Below are 16,230 nucleotides of genomic sequence, written 5' to 3'. Positions count from 1 at the left end.
AGGCCGATGCGAGGATCTGACGCATGCGTCCCCTGACAGCCCCACTGTGATCTGGCCACCCGTTCTTCCTGGAGTCTCCCCCTGACCCGTAAGCTGCCTGACTTTGGCTTGGAACACAGAACTCAGGCAGATGCTCAGAAGGCATGGGACTGCCAGGGGCTTGGACAGCTGGGCTGCCACTGCCTCAGCCTGCACTCTGGTTCCTGGCTGCAGGGAGTGAACGGGATAGTGACTGATGCTTGGTTTCAGAGTGCACTGCAAGCGAGTGGCTCTGGCCTGATACTTCCTGTTTAGGGAGGAAACCTCACTGGTGATAATTAGTGGCTCAGACTCAAGTCTCTTTGCTACAGGAACTGAGGCAGGACAGCCAGCAGAACCCAGGATACATAAAATGAATAAATGTCATCCAACGCAGGGCAGACTGCCTCACCACAGGAGTGAGTGTGTGTGTGAGAGAGAGAGAGAGAGAGATGCCTTTACTTCTCAGATACAAAGCCAAACATAATGGCTGCAGAAAATGGCAATTTACCAATTGCTGCAGGGGGTAATTTATTGCAATCACTGTGGTTGTCATTGGCTTAGTGCTAATTCTCTCTACATTCGGTGCCAACAAGTCTTCACAGTCATCTTTACTAGCTAGTTGGTGTCTCTCTCCAGTGGGGAGACAGACAGAGAGACAGACAGAAGGACGAACAGAAAGACAATAGTGTCCAGAGGACATAGCCTGGATGGGGAAGGCCTGTCTGTGCAGTGACCCTGGAGGCCAGGCCGCACCAGCAGCACAGGGGGAGGCCAGAGGTGTGGAAGCTTTTGTATCATTGAAGTAAACTATGCCAAGTTCAGTCTTACGACAAGTACTTTTGATTGTTTTCAAATTGTTGGAAAACTGGTGATTTTGGGAAACTAGCTCTGAGGAACCATGGGCATCTGGGCCTTTGATGACCAGAATACACACCCTGGTTTCCAGACAGGTTTACTCATTGCCAGCAACAGGTCAGGGCCTGCATGGTTCTCTGCTAGGGCTCCTCTGTCTCACCCTGTGGGCAGGCATGGAGAGGCATTGTGGAATGTTTCCAGAGTCCAGCCTAGACCAGCAATGCACAGACTGGCTTTCCCCTGCTCAACTCATCTGCCACCCCTCCTTCCAGTCCCCGCTGCCCCCCTCTTCTGCCAGTACCGTCACCTCCACCTGAAGTCTTGACTTCCTTCTGTCCATTGACACTCCTCTTCCCTGAAGATCTAGCCTGAGCCCTTGGGCATGCAAGGCACCCACCCCGCCACAGCCCCCGACCCATCTCCCTCATTCTGAATACAGAAGCAGCTGTCTTCATGGGGGATCTAGTTAGACAGATCTAGGTGTGAATTCAGGTTTGACCGTGTACCAGCTATGTGACCTTGGGCAGGCTACTTTCCTTCTCTGTTCTGATGGTTAAGTAAGACAGTAAGCATGAAAGCTCCCAAATGTACATCTTAGAACTGTTATTTTGTATGCATGGCCTGTGTTCTGCTGTAGGCCACCGCCCACATGCAGCCCTGGACTCTTTCCCTTCCGCTGCCTAGGAGCATTTTGTATCCTCATTTGGCTTCCCAGTCGACGGTAAGTTCCTTGAGGGCTCTCCAGTCCTGTGAACCTACACAGCCCCTTGGAGAAGCTGCCCTGTCAGGAAACCACACTTCCTTCTGAAAGCAAACCCTCCAGGCATGAGCAGCACCCCCATGGTTCCAGCCGTGATGCCCTGCCCCCTGGGGTTCTCCCCAAGCCCCTAGTTGTGTCCTGAGCTCCCCCCATCTTGTGATTCCCCCTCCCTTCACATGTCACACAGAGCCATGCCAGAGCAGGATGTTCTAGAAGAGCTGTAGCAAAACTTTGTTGTTGATTAGTCGCTCTGTCATGTCTAACTCTTTGTGACTCCATGGACTGTAGCCCGCCAGGTTCCTCTGTCTATGAGATTTCCCAGGCAAGAATACTGGAGCAGGTTATCATTTCCTTCTCCAGGGGATCTTTCTGACCCAGGGGTGAAACCCCCATCTCCTGCATTGCAGGCAGATTCTTTACCATTTGAGCCACAAAGGAAGTCCACAGCAAAATTACGAGAGGACAAAGGCCACCAAGCCAGAACTCACAGAGCAGTCAGATCTCCAGCCTCCAGCCTTCTAATCTAGGAACATCAGGAGGGCAGGGCTTTCCCAGATCGAACCCCCTGAACTCTCATCATAACCCTTGGCCACCTGGCTCAGCATGTCTTGTTTCTTCCCTAAAAATTCCAGGCGCCACCTGATTTCCAGCCAGTGTGGAGCCATCTCTATACACAGCCACAAAGGGCCTGCTCTGACCTCCAGGAGAGGCTCAGCCCCACACCAGGTTATGGTTCATTTGGCAGACCCCCACCCCACCGTATCTGTGCAATACTGACCCATGTACACATCTGGCTGGGCACCTGGGCTTGGCACAGACCTGTTTGATTCAAAAGGTCCATTGGGGTGACTCCACAGGCACTGTATTTGGCTAGCCTGTCTTTCACAAAATCTACCTGGAGGGCCCATCTCACAGGGCCACCTGAAGCCCCTTAACATTCTCAGCTGTCAACTCTGAATGACTCATCTTCAGAGAGACCTTCACCCCAACAGCAGGGCATGCTGTCACCTCCCCAAGCCCACCAGTCAAATCACAGGCCTCCCCTTTCCACAGCCTGACAGCCACCAGAAGCACTGGTTGCTACAATCATGGGTCCTCCCATCACAGACGGCACACAGGCTCTGGGAAACATGCTGTCTGCACTTGAACCAAGACAGCCTACTCCCCACGGAAGACTTAGGAGGCCCATTCACCAGTCCATAAACTCCTTTACATTTACCTGGACTCATTTGATAGTTTTGAGACTGCATTTTTCACAGTTTAATCTCCTAATTGGATAGCTCTAAAAGGCTTAAAAATGTGCTGTGCTTTGACCCCACCTGGATCTCATTAAGCAGAAGAGGAAGTGAGAAGTTACTGCCTGATTGCAGGCCAATTAGGGCTCACCTGTTGCAGGCTTTGCCAGATGACAATGGTGACTGATGAGGACAGACTGATTGGAAAGAGTTGAGTGTCAGGTAATTCTCCAGTGACAGTGTTCCATGCCTGAGGACAGGGGAAATCTTTTGCTCTGGGTTGAAGAGACAATGCAGGGGTTTATGATTCTGCATAAATTTGCAGCCACTGATCCGGCCAGGGCAGTGGTCAATACCTCCAGCTCAGGGAGAAGCCATCTCTGGTTTGGAATCCTGGCTCCCTCCCATTAGCTGTGGAACCTGGGCCTCAGTTCTCCCACTCATATTCAGAGATAAGTGGAGGGTGTTGGTTTTCCTGTGACTATAAATGACAACCTACACTCATCCTGCTAGAAGTGGGACTCAAACCAGGTCCTGAGTGCCTGACACCAAGTTAGTGCTCAGTAGATGTTGAATGAAGAAACAATTAGGCAAAATTTGGATAAGTAGTTATAGTCAGTGGTTCAAAAGAATGGAGTCTCATGCGTTCTTGGGAAAGTCATAAGGCTGGGAGAACAGCACTGTCTATTTCACAGGACAGTTGGAAGGTTCAAGTGTGCTCACACCTATAACATGCTTGGCACGTGGGGAGCTGACTATTCACTGACGATGACGATCGTATTTCAGGTATGAAGTGGTGCTCACTGTATGCCAAGGCATGAAGGGCTGACATGCAGAGGCCTGGGAACGGCAGATCAGGTTGGACAGGTAGGTGGCCCCAGCTCTGGGGCACAGATAGGAGGAAGTGAGCCTTCTGTAGCCAAATGTTTGAAAACCACCTAGTGTGCCTTGTCCCCACCCCTTGCCTTCCCACCTCCAAGTTCTATAACCCAAACTAGATTGAGACCTGGGCTCAAGACCAGGTCTGCAACAGAGAAGGGGACCACGGAGGCCATGCCCTAGTGAACTGAGGGGTTCAGACAAGAGGAGCAATGAGCCTGTAAGGTTCCCAGCTGCTTTTCACTCAAACCCTGGGAGAATGGGAAGGGGTCTGATATTTATTGTAGTCCTAAACCTCAGCACCATCACACAGGGCATCCTCCCCCAGCAGGCATTATTGTTCCTGTTTTATAGGAATATCAGGTCCCAAGCCCTTAGCAAGGTCTTGTAGATGAAACAGGTTCAGAGAACGGAGGCCGTGCTTTAGGCCACATGGTAAAGGGCTGTGATGACTGTGAAGGCAGGCACCCTCCTCTGCAGTCAGCCACTCCACTGTTCAGGTTTGCAGCTATGGACTTTAGTCCTAACATTTCCCCTTTTAACTCTCTGAAGCCCTGCCCAACACTCTGATATATCCTGCAAGGGAAGGGCCCTGAGTTAAGGAAAGAAAACTTGGAGGGGAGAGGAGTTCATCTGTTTGGCATCTCTAGTCCAAAGAGGGCATACCTATGGTCCCAGTGTGACCAGGCCTGGTCCTGAGGAGCTCAACAAGCTTGAGGCCGTCTGTCCAACCCTCCAATGAACAAGTGGCCTGGTCTGTTTGCAGGGAGCTCCCTGCAAACTCTGAGGCCAGGGTCACCACATGCCAACTCCAGGCCTTCCTCCCCCAGGCCTGGCTGAGGTCACTTGTCCATCATTCAAGGTCTCCTTCAGGAAAACTTTTCTATCCCAGTGATAGCCCCTGCCCCACGAAGTCCATTCATCCATCAGACATCGCTTAAGTGTTGTAGGGGAGAGTCAATTGACTCCATGTTGGATCTATTTCTTTGACTTGCTTTTCATCGCTTTTGTTATTATAATCATACGTTAGGGCCTGCCTCAGAGAACCCTGTCCCTCTACCTGACTATTAATCTAAAGCGCCCTTATTCAGCTCCTAGGAGATAATCTGAACCTGTCCACCAGTGAACGGCTGTAAGAAAGACGAGAATAGCATATCCCTTTCCCAAGGCTGGCCATTCCCAGAGATGTTTTGCAAGACTGATGGCCTTTTTTACTTTACTTCCTCATTGCCTCTATTCTGCTTTTTTGCCTTAGTTCCTCACTGCTTCTCTCTCTGGTTCTATAAAAGAACCTAGCACCCAGACCCCACAAGATGGTTTTTTGGAGATATTAGTCTGCCATCTTCTCGGTCAGCCAGCTTTCCAAATAAAGTCGTATTCCTTGCCTCAACACCTCATCTCTCGGTTAATTGGCATGTTGTGTGGAGAGAAGAGTGAACTTGTACTCGGTAACAAAAGCACCTGCTCCAAGCTGGCCCCTCTGGAGGCCACTGGGGATACAGATGACGGTAGAGATGACTTAGATACGGTCTTAGCCCTCCAGGCACTCCTGACTAGATGCTAGGGGGGTTCACTCTGCAAAATTGGACTCGGCCTGCTGTGGGTAGGACCTTGTTGTTGTTTAGTCACTTAGTCATGTCTGACTCTTTTGCAACCCCATGGACTGTAGCCTGCCAGGCTTTTCTGTCCGTGGGATTTCCCAGGCAAGAATACTAGAGTGGGTTGCCATTTCCTTCTTCAGGGGATCTTCCCAACCCAGGGATTGAACCCATGTCTCCTTCATTGGCAGGTGGATTCTTTACCACTGAGCCAACAAGGAAGACATAGGTATCTGTATTTTTAAGAAACCATGCAGGTGACTGAGGTTCACACCCAGGTAAAATTCTTTGGTCTTGTGGATTTTCTGGCCCCTAGCCTGGGATTCTTCAGGCTGCCACAATCCTCGGAGAGCATGACGTATCTCTCCAAGTAGTAGCACCCTCTCGGCTCTCAAGTCAGATAAATCTGTGTACAAATCCTACTTTTGCAACTTAGTACTTGTATGGCACCCCACTCCAGTACTCTTGCCTGGAAAATCCCATGGACGGAGGAGCCTGGTAGGCTGCAGTCCATGGGGTCGCTAGGAGTCGGACATGACTGAACAACTTCACTTTCACTTTTCACTTTCATTCATTGGAGAAGGAAATGGTAACCCACTCCAGTGTTCTTGCCTGGAGAATCCCAGGGACAGGGGAGCCTGGTGGGCTGCCCTCTGTGGGTTCGCACAGAGTCGGACACGACTGAAGCGACTTAGCAGCAGCATCCTTATAAAACACCCATGCTACCTGAGGCTCAGTTTCCCCATCTTAAATGAGATAATAATGGTGCCTTTCCCTACTGAGGATTAACTGGAATACTGTGTGCAAAGCAAGAATTCAGGTGTGCACAATAAATGTCTGCTATTAATCATATCATCACTGGACTCTGGTGGACAGAAACACTTCCCTGTATTTCCAGGATCCATATCTGCAGCCTGTGTCTCAGAGGCGGCATTGGAAACCTCTGAGGCCTCTCCCCAGAGTCCTCTGCCAGGGCTCCAACAAGACTTGTCTGCATTTTCCCTGAGGACCCAGCCTCCTGGTCCTCAGAGGACATACTAACTCGTCGTACCCTCCCCTTCATCTAACCCAGAGTGAGCAAAGTTCCAACCACGCCTCTCTGGGCAGCCTGCCCCCCCAATTTCGGGGAAACCGGTAAGTTTGCCAGGCAAGAGCTCCGCGGGCAGAGGACACTGGTCAGCCCAGCCTCTTCCCGGTCAAGGTCGGGAGCCCCCGCCCCTGCCGCCTGCCCCGCCCGGGGCAGGCACAGGGCTGGGAGCCCTGGAGAGAAGATCCCGCCCATCGCTCGGGCGCTCCCCTGAGACCGCGGGCAGGGGCAGCGGGGAACGCGGGACCTGTGGACTCGGCGGGTCCGCGGGGTGGGGCGAGGGACACAGCATCCCGGGGAATTAGCTAGGTCCCTTCAGTCCCGCCCCTGCGCTGCGAGCACCCGGCCCTGCCCACCTCGGGTGGCGCACGAGGTTGGGGAGGAAGGCACACAGGGAGTGGAGGACCCAGGACCCGGGTTCGCTGCCGCCGGGCACACGTGGCTGGGTCCCAGTCGCCCAGGTTTCCTGCATGCGTGGGGCGGCTCAGGCGCAGGAGGCTACGGGGCAGCCTCCGGGGCCGGGGTCCCTGGCAGGGCGCAGCCCCGCGGCGACCTGGGCGAGGGGTCACTCACCTTTTAGGCCCGCCGCTGCTCCAAGCGGCGGCAGCAGAAGGTCCGCGGCGGCGGAGGCGGTGGCCCGGCCCGGAGGCTCCTCCTCTCTCGGTGCCCCGCCCGCCCGCGGGGCCGGACCTGTGCGGGAGGAGGCCGCCCGCCTGCCGGCTGCTGCTGCTTATCCGGCTTGGCCACCTCCCCCGGGACCGCAATCGGGGAGCTGCAGGGTCCTCGATCCCACCCTGCGGCACCAGCAGTGGTGGTGGGCCGCAGGGACAAACGACCCTCCCCTCCCCCGGCCTAATGTTCCTAAACTTCCGGAACTACACCTCTATGCTGCTGCTGCTGCTGCTAAGTCGCTTCAGTCGACTCTATGCGACTCCATAGACGGCCGCCCACCAGGCTCCCCCGTCCCTGGGATTCTCCAGGCAAGAACACCTCTATCTCCCCCATTAAAGTGGGCAACTCTTAACCAGGACAAGCAGGGCATCTGGTAACTTCTGGGACCAGCTGGCTCCCTTCATCCGAGGGACACCTCAAAGCCACGTCCATTTCATAATGCCAGGTTAAGTGGCAGGCCAAGTTCACACAGGTGGGAAGATGCAAGGTACCAGTTCAACCTGGCTTCCTTCCATCCTGCAAGGGAAGCAGCAGCAGAGGCCCCCTTCTCCACTAGGCTGCATCCAGGCCTCTGTGCTTCCATTGCTCCTCTGTTCCTGGTCTACCCTTAGCGCAGACCTCTGACCCTTCTTCAGAGTCCTCACTTCCAGGGCCTGGGAACTGGGGGAGGGCCCTTGGGAGGGCCCTAGTCTCCTCATCTAGACTTTCTAGGCTTGAAACTACCACCCTACCCTGAGACAGATGGCCTTTAGCCCTGGGCGTTGTCCTCCACTCCCCCATGATGGTGGCCTCCCAGCACAGCCGTGAGTCAGGTATAAGGTGGGGGTATCTTTCAGGTACCTTTCTAGAGCTGTGCGCTGTCATCTGAAGCCCTTTCTCACCTGCAGTCTCACATCATGTGCTGCTGACCACCATTCCTCTCCTTCCACAGGTGAGGACACAGGGGCTCTGATCGTTGTGGGGCACCAATGTCACACATCTTCTGGGAGGCTGACTGGGGGTTGCCTGACCCCTGGGACTCTCTCTGGATTAGTCCTTTAGGACATATTCTGCCAGCCCTTGATAAAGAGCTTCAAAATACTCCAGGATCCCAAGCTGTTCTGGGGAGATAAGTCCTAGGGAGGGACCATCTGAACCCAGAAACCAGAAAGGCAGGGGGCTGGGCCTCAAGAATGGCCCCACAACTAGACCTCAGGGAGCACGATGAGGGGGAGAGGCAGAGCTCTGGCCAGGTGGTGGGGTGAGAGTCCTTTTCTTTGTCCTCTCGCTTCACCAGCATCTTGTGCTTTCTCACTTCCACAGGTTTCCTCTTGCATAAAATACCCACCCACCCCAGCTCTCCACTCTGCCAGACCCTGAGGCCCGGCTTCTCTCCCACCTCCTGTCTCACCCTGCCCCAGGAAAACATCCTCTCTGAGCTCTGGAGGCAGTTCTCATAGGTCCTTTGTGCATTCCACACTCAGGGAACCGCACCATATCACAGTATTCCAAGTGCTGGGGACATAGTTGCCCCATGCCTGGTTCTGGCCCTAGGACGGGAGGTTGCCTCTGCAGTGACTTTGGGGAAACAGGAATGAGCAGGTAGCCTTCTTTGGTGCCCCTCACATGGTGCCCTGCACACAGTAGGTGCTCTTTAAATATCTTCTGTCTGATGAGGGTCTCTGAGCACCCTTCCTGTTACTCCAGAGGAGTTGGAGCACAAGGAGATGTAGCTTGGGAAACAGAGATGTGGAGAGGTCTTCCAATATTCTCAAAGGATCTATCTAGCATCCTTCCAAAGAGTCCTGGTAGGCCTCTGAGGGGCTCCCCATGAGTTGGAGAGAGGGCAAAGGCTGGAGCAGCAGAGATACACAGAGGAATGTCCTAGTGGAGCATGAACTTGTACAAGAGAACAATGAGGGGCCTGAAAGGCACAGGGAGGGAGAGAGGTGAACACCCTGCTGAGGCCAAGCACCTTGGTGGACAGAGCACCATCCACGCCACTGGCCTTTGATGCTTGGCCTGTCTGTCTCACCTGACGTGGGGCCTAGTGTGGCTGAGAGCTGAATCAGTGTTTCCTGGAGCCCAACTCCGGGAAGCAGATGTGCCATCTCCTGAGCCGGGGGGAGGATGGTGCCCTGACACTGGTCGAGCACCTCCTCTGTGCCAGACTCGTGTCCATGGCTAGGCCAAGGGCAGAGTGGCTGGAGCCATCCTTCGGAGACGTTTGTCAGATTGTGTTACTCCTTCGCTCAGAACTTGCCCCTGGCTCCCTGGTCTCTGAGAGTCAAAGTAAAGTCCTTTCTATGGCGACCAGGCCCAGCAGGACCTTGTCTCCGGCTCCCTTCTCTTTGCTATCACTCAGCCCTGCCACACTGGCCTTCTCCCTCCCTCCTTTGGATCCTTGAGAAATAACATCACCTCTGTGAGACTCACCCAGTTATCTGCATCCCTCATCTGGGTACCCTGCCCTATTTCTTTTCACTTAGCCTTTTTCTCCTTCTAGTGTGTGTTAGTCACTTAGTCGTGTCTGACTCTTTGTGACCCCATGGATTGTAGCCCGCCAGGCTCCTCTGTTCATGGGATTATTCAGGCAAGAATAATCCCATGCCATTTTCTACTCCAGGGGATCTTCCCAGCCCAGGGATTGAACCCATGTCTCCTGCATTGGCAGGCAGATTCTTTACCACTGAACCACCAGGAAAGCCCTTTTTTCTCCTTCTAACTCACTATAAGACACACCTTCTCTGTTTGCTGTTCATTAATGTTCTGCTCCCACAGAAATGGAAGCTCCTTCAGGGCAGGGAGTTTTATCTGCCTCTTTCACTTCTGTATTCCCAGTGCCTGGATCAGAGCCTGGCACATAGTCGGTGCCCTGTAAACAGTTATTGAATGAATGCTTGGCCATTCTCAACCTTCTGCACCTCCCAGCATCTCCGAGAAGCTTCGCCTAGGACTCCCCCCACATCTGGTCTCCTCCTTTGCTTGCCCCAGAGCTGGCACTGCAGGCACACAGGAGGTGCTCAGCACATGTGATGGTGGATATCTGGATATGGAGCCCCTGCATGTCAGTCTCCTGAGATTGCTCTTTTTCCTGCAGACAAGGCTACTCCTTTGGCTTAGAAGATGAGAGTATCCGGGAAGAGAATCTAGGTTTATCTCCTACTTGGCCCAGAGAGAAGGACATAGTTCAGACTCAGCTTCTTGGATTGATCCAGCACTTATAAGCTCGGACAAAACACATCCATTTCACAAAATAAATACTCTAATTGACTACTAAATCAAGACGGTCACTAGAAGCCGTGTGCCAGATGTATTCTGACAGCCTGGCTGGGAGCCAGGCCACCTGGACCTAGATGTGCTCAGGCTGGGCTGCAGCCCCAGAAAAGGTGTCCTGCCCTCCACTGCCCAGCCCAGGCAAGGTGAGACTCCCCAAACCAAGCCTCTGGGCACAGGGAACTGCTTCCTTCTGTGAGGGAGGGAGTGGGACTGCAACTTAGGGAAGCGATTTCAAGGGAAAATGGAGGGGTTGTGTCTTCTTCCATGATGACCCTGTGGATAAAGCTTTGTTGGAACCACCCAGAGGTGAGGCAGTGGTCACAGGCATGGGGTGGGGTGGGCTGTGGGGGACAGGTGCTGGAAGGGGAGGCAAGCTGCAGAAGTGTGCTCAGGGTTTAAGCTTACAGTCTCTTTCATGTCATGGATTATTTCAAGCCAATATTGTAAGGCATTATAAGGTGTGACTAACAGGGCCCTCAACCCTCTGCCCCTGCACCCAGGGCTTGGCACTCTGGTGTAAGTCTTGCCCTCCTTCTAGTCCTCTATTGCAACATGAGCTCTCTCCAGAGGAAAAGCTCTCTGAGTTCAGTGGAACGAGAGACTGTATCCACAAGAGATTTAACTGTGGCAGCACAAGAGCATGAACAAGGTTCTAGAGGCAGGTGCTTTTAGGGGGAGGGGTGGGCACATCCAAGACTAGGGGAAGGGTGGGCAGGAACAGCCATTTTGCTAAGGGCGCTCGGACACATGGTAGGCACTTAGTCTCTGTGTGCGTCGGGATTCATGGCTTGGGGCTGGACATCTGTGGTCAGTGGGAACCATGGCAGCACTGCATTACTTTCAGCTGGGGGAACCGCATAGGTGCACAGCTAGAGAAGTCTGGGCTTTTAGCTCCTTGCTCCAAGTATGGTACACGTGGTACCCTGGGAGTTTTTTAGAACTACCCACCCCAGATCTAAATCAGAAAGGCATTTTCAAAAGACTTGCTGGAGATTGCATGCATATTAAAGTTTGAGAAATGTGGGTCTACAGCACAGATGAGGAAAGGGACAACTCGCTGAACACCCAGGCCAATCTGACCATCAGAAACCTATATTGGAATGCATTCACCTTAATGGGATGGTATTTTAATACCATTCCCTTTGCTCTCTCAAAGGCTCTTATGAGCCAAATAGCCTGATTTCATCTGCTTCTGAATTTTTAGAAATATGAAGTAAATGACCTGTTTCTCACAATGCTCAATGCCTATTATATAAAGCTCTAGGAAAAAAATATAAGACTAGTATGCATCTTCCTTTCCAGTTGCTGATCCTATTTCCCTTTTTACCATGGACACTAGGATACTCAGACCCGTATTCATGCTTATCTTATCTTTACTAAATATATTTAATGAAAGTCACTCAGTTGTGTCTGACTCTGCAACCCTATGGACTGTACAGTCCATGGAATTCTCCAGGCTAGAATACTGGAGTGGGTAGCCTATTCCTTTTCCACAGATCTTCCCGACCCAGGAATTGAAACGGGGTCTCCTGCACTGCAGGCGGATTCTTTACCAGCCGAGCTACCTTAAGTTCTACTTTATTTTTACCCCAGCCCACCATGGGCTTTAAAGTAGAATTTAAAGTAGCTCAGCTGGTGTTCTTGCCTGGAGAATCCCAGGGACGGGGGAGCCTGGTGGGCTGCCGTCTGTGGGGTCACACAGAGTTGGACATGACTCAAGTGACTTAGCAGCAGCAGCATGATTTCCCAAGTCTTATTTACTATTAACCTTATTGTGAAGCTCTTCTTTATAAGCTGTTCAAAATTGCTTTTGGAAAAAGCTGATTGTTTAAGGAAAATAAATAGGTAACATCTGTTTGTTACAATGGCAAATTCATTTCTCCCTGGGCAAACATTACCCTTTCATTCCCATCCTCTGCTGGATTTTTGAGAAGGTGGAAGGATTGGGAGACAGATGAGTCTGCCCAAAGTTACTAAGAAAAGAAAGCTCGACCAGCTAGGCGGCACTGGGGCGTCAGTAGTGGGATTCAGTGACACCCATACTATGCTCCTTCCTGCTTTCTCCCTCCCCATTTGTGCCCAACTCACCTGATTGGGGGTGCAAGGGGCTGTCCTCCATGTCAAGGGACTTACCGCAGCCTGGAGCAGGGGCTCTGCTCACCAGCTGCCCACTCTCCATGTGCTGCTCCTTCTCCCCTGGGCCCGAGCCTGGTGGCCAGGGCTCACTCAGCTCACTCAGCTCAGTGTGGGCGGAGTGTGGAGTTAGCCCAGACTGCTCAAGCGCAGCGGTGTCAGAGCCTCTCCTGGCCTAGGTGGGGTCACTGACCTCAGGGTTATCTGTACATGCACTGTGGTCAGTAGCTAGATAAGCCTTCCTTCCAGGCCTGGGAATGTTTTCATCCTGCCTAATTCTCTGCTTCCTGGGTATTGGCTCCAAAAGGGAGGAGGGTAGGAGGGTAAGGAAGTGACATTTTTGAAGTTCCACCACCTATTTAACTTATATGCAGAGTACATCATATGAAATGCAGGACTGGATAAACACAAGCTGGAATCAAGATTTCCAGGAGAAATATCAATAACTTCAGATATGAAGATAACATCACCCTTATGGCAGAAAACGAAGAGGAACTAAAGAGCCTCTTGATGGTGAAAGAAGAGAGTGAAAAAGCTGGCTTAAAACTCAACATTCAAAAAACAAAGATTATGGCATCCGGTCCCATCACTTCATGGGAAATAGATGGGGTACAATGGAACAGTGACAGACTTTATTTTCTTGGACTCCAAAATCACTGCAAATGGTGACTACAGCCATGAAATTAAAAGACATTTGCTCCTTGGAAGAAAAGCTATGACAAACCTAGACAGCATGTTAAAAAGCAGAGACATTACTTTGCAAACAAATGTCTGTATAGTCAAAGCTATGGTTTTTCTAGTAGTCATGTATGGGTAAAAGATTTGGACCGTAAAGAAGGCTGGGCACCAAAGAACTGACGCTGTTGAACTGTGGTGTTGGAGAAGACTCTTGAGAGTCCCTTGGACAGCAAGGAGATCAAATCAGCCAATCCTAAAGGAAATCAGTCCTGAATATTCATTGGAAGGACTGATGCTGAAGCTGAAGCTCCAACACTTTGGCCACCTGATGTGAAAAGCCGACTCATTGGAAAAGACCTTCATGCTGGGAAATACTGAAGGCAGGAGCAGAAGGGGATGATGGAGGACGAGATGATTGGATTAGCATTGAAGTAGACATTACTAGTCAGTGTAGAACTCTGAGACCTTGGTATTGTTTTCAGTAAACATCCACTCCATTGTTCTGAATTCCTGGAATGTCTCTTTAGTCTGATAAGTTATCAGCACTCAGATCCAGGGAATGGCAGTAATTGGATTCTGTTCCATATGCTTGGGGGAAAAGCAACTGGTGATTATTAATCTTCAGTTCAGTTCAGTCGCTCAACTCTTTGTGACCCCATGGACTGCAGCATGCCAGGCTTCCCTGTCCATCACCAACTCCCAGAGTTTACTCAAACTCATGTCCATCGAGTCGGTGATGCCATCCAACCATCTTATCCTCTGTTGTCCCATTCTCCTCCTGCCCTCAATCTTTCTCAGCATCAGGGTCTTTTCAAATGAGTCAGTTCTTTGAATCAAGTGGCCAAAGTATTGGAGTTTCAGCTTCAACATCAGTCCTTCCAATGAATATTTAGGACTGATTTCCTTTAGGATTGACTGGTTTGATCTCCTTGCAGTCCAAGGGACTCTCAAGAGTCTTCTCCAACACCACAGTTCAAAAGCATCAATTCTTTTGCGCCCAGCTTTCTTTATAGTCCAACTCTCACATCCATACATGGAAAAACCATAGCTTTGACTAGATGGACCTTTGTTTGCAAAGTAATGTCTCTGCTTTTTAAATATGCTGTCTAGGTTGGTCATACTTTTTCTTCCAAGGAGCAAGCGTCTTTCAATTTCATGGCTGCAGTCACCATCTGCAGTGATTTTGGAGCCCCCCCAAAAAGTCTGTCACTGTTTCCACTGTTTCCCCATCTATTTGCCACGAAGTGATAGGACCAGATGCCATGAACTTAGTTTTCTGAATGTTGAGTTTTTTTTTTTTAATTTTATTATATTTTTAAACTTTACAATATTGTATTAGTTTTGCCAAATATTGAAATGAATCCACCACAGGTATACCTGTGTTCCCCATCCTGAACCCTCCTCCCTCCTCCCTCCCCATACCCTCCCTCTGGGTTGTCCCAGTGCACCAGCCCCAAGCATCCAGTATCGTGCATCGAACCTGGACTGGTGACTCATTTCATACATGATATTATACATGTTTCAATGCCATTCTCCCAAATCTCCCCACCCTCTCCCTCTCCCACAGAGTCCACAAGACTGATCTATACATCAGTGTCTCTTTTGCTGTCTCGTACACAGGGTTATTGTTACCATCTTTCTAAATTCCATATATATGCGTTAGTATACTGTATTGGTGTTTTTCTTTCTGGCTTACTTCACTCTGTATAATAGGTTCCAGTTTCATCCATCTCATTAGAACTGATTCAAATGTATTCTTTTTAATGGCTGAGTAATACTCCATTGTGTATATGTACCACAGCTTTATTATCCATTCATCTGCTGATGGGCATCTAGGTTGCTTCCATGTCCTGGCTATTATAAACAGTGCTGCGATGAACATTGGGGTACATGTGTCTCTTTCCCTTCTGGTTTCCTCAGTGTGTATGCCCAGCAGCGGGATTGCTGAATCATAAGGCAGTTCTGAATGTTGAGTTTTAAGCCCACTTTTTCACTCTTCTCTTTCACTTTCATCAAGAGGCTCTTTAGTTCTTCTTTGCTTTCTGCCATAAGGGTGATGTCATCTTCATATCATTATTGATATTTCTCCCGGCAATCTTGATTCCAGCTTGTGCTTCATCCAGTTCAGCATTTCTCATGATGTATTCTGCATATAAGTTAAATAAGCAGAGTGACAATATACAGCCTTGATGTACTCCCTTCCCGATTTGAAACCAGTCTGTTGTTCCATGTCCAGTTCTAACTGTTGCTTCTTGACCTGCATACAGATTTCTCAGGAGGCAGGTGGTCTGGTAGCCTTTGACTGTGCAGATCACAACAAACTGGAAAATTCTTAAAGATCATTAATCTTAAACCCATACATCTGGTAAAATGGCCAGAGGGCATGAAAAAGGGTGGTGACTTAATCCAAGGATAAAGAGAAACCATAAAGATTTTAAGTATCTTGACTTAAATTGATTGGTTTAAATTGACTTTAAATTGATTGGTTAGAAATAATGGTTATTATTGGTTAGAATAATAATTGGTTAGTAATAATTTGAGGAAGGATATAAAAACCGTTTTAAGTCCCACCTTGGGGGTACCCTTTACCCCCTCTCAGTGATAGGTTGGTACTTTCCTCCTCTTTAATAAATCCTATTCACTTGCTACCGTGAGTGTTTGTGTTCTTCAGCTCTGCAGACAAGAACTCAGATTCCCATCTCAGCATCTCTGACTCAATGGATGTGAGTTTGAGCAGGCTCTGGGAGATGGTGACGGACAGGGAAGCCTGGTGTGCTGCCGTCCATGAGGTCACAAAGCGTCCGACAAGGCTGAGCAACTGAACAACAGTAACACAAGCTTGAGGCAAGGCCTGTGCCACATTTAAATCACGTGCTTTAAGCCCCATCAAGACCTTGTGAGGTGAATAGAATGAGCCACATTTTCAGATGAAGAAAGCATCATGCAGTGAGGAAGTAGAGCTGGGATTTGAACCAGGTCTGCCTCAACCACAGGTCTTTCTGCTCCCGCTGCCTCACCAGGTGCACGGCTCCTGTGGGCAATGGCCAGCACACC

At 50.4% G+C, this 16,230-nt stretch overlaps 1 protein-coding gene across 4 annotated transcripts in view; it reads right to left on the bottom strand.

Annotated features, from left to right (window-relative positions):
* The window catches only part of STEAP3 (STEAP3 metalloreductase), a 51,744-nt gene extending 39,133 nt beyond the window's left edge, over positions 1–12,611 (bottom strand). The window contains exon 1 of one of the 4 annotated variants that reach the window (XM_027562301.1): positions 12,454–12,611. In XM_027562301.1, the coding sequence (XP_027418102.1) occupies positions 12,454–12,544 (91 nt within the window). In that variant the 5' untranslated portion in view covers positions 12,545–12,611. Of the gene's footprint in view, positions 1–7,008; positions 7,127–7,947; positions 8,187–12,453 lie in introns of those variants that run through there. The other 3 variants (XM_027562317.1, XM_027562324.1, XM_027562308.1) reach the window with 3 other exon arrangements.
* Positions 12,612–16,230: the final 3,619 nt, after the last annotated feature.

The sequence above is a fragment of the Bos indicus x Bos taurus genome, chromosome 2 (genome assembly GCF_003369695.1).
Source record: "Bos indicus x Bos taurus breed Angus x Brahman F1 hybrid chromosome 2, Bos_hybrid_MaternalHap_v2.0, whole genome shotgun sequence".
NCBI classification, from domain to species: domain Eukaryota; kingdom Metazoa; phylum Chordata; class Mammalia; order Artiodactyla; family Bovidae; genus Bos; species Bos indicus x Bos taurus.
Note: the sequence above shows the minus strand (reverse complement) of the source record. Positions and strands in the feature narration are given on the sequence as shown.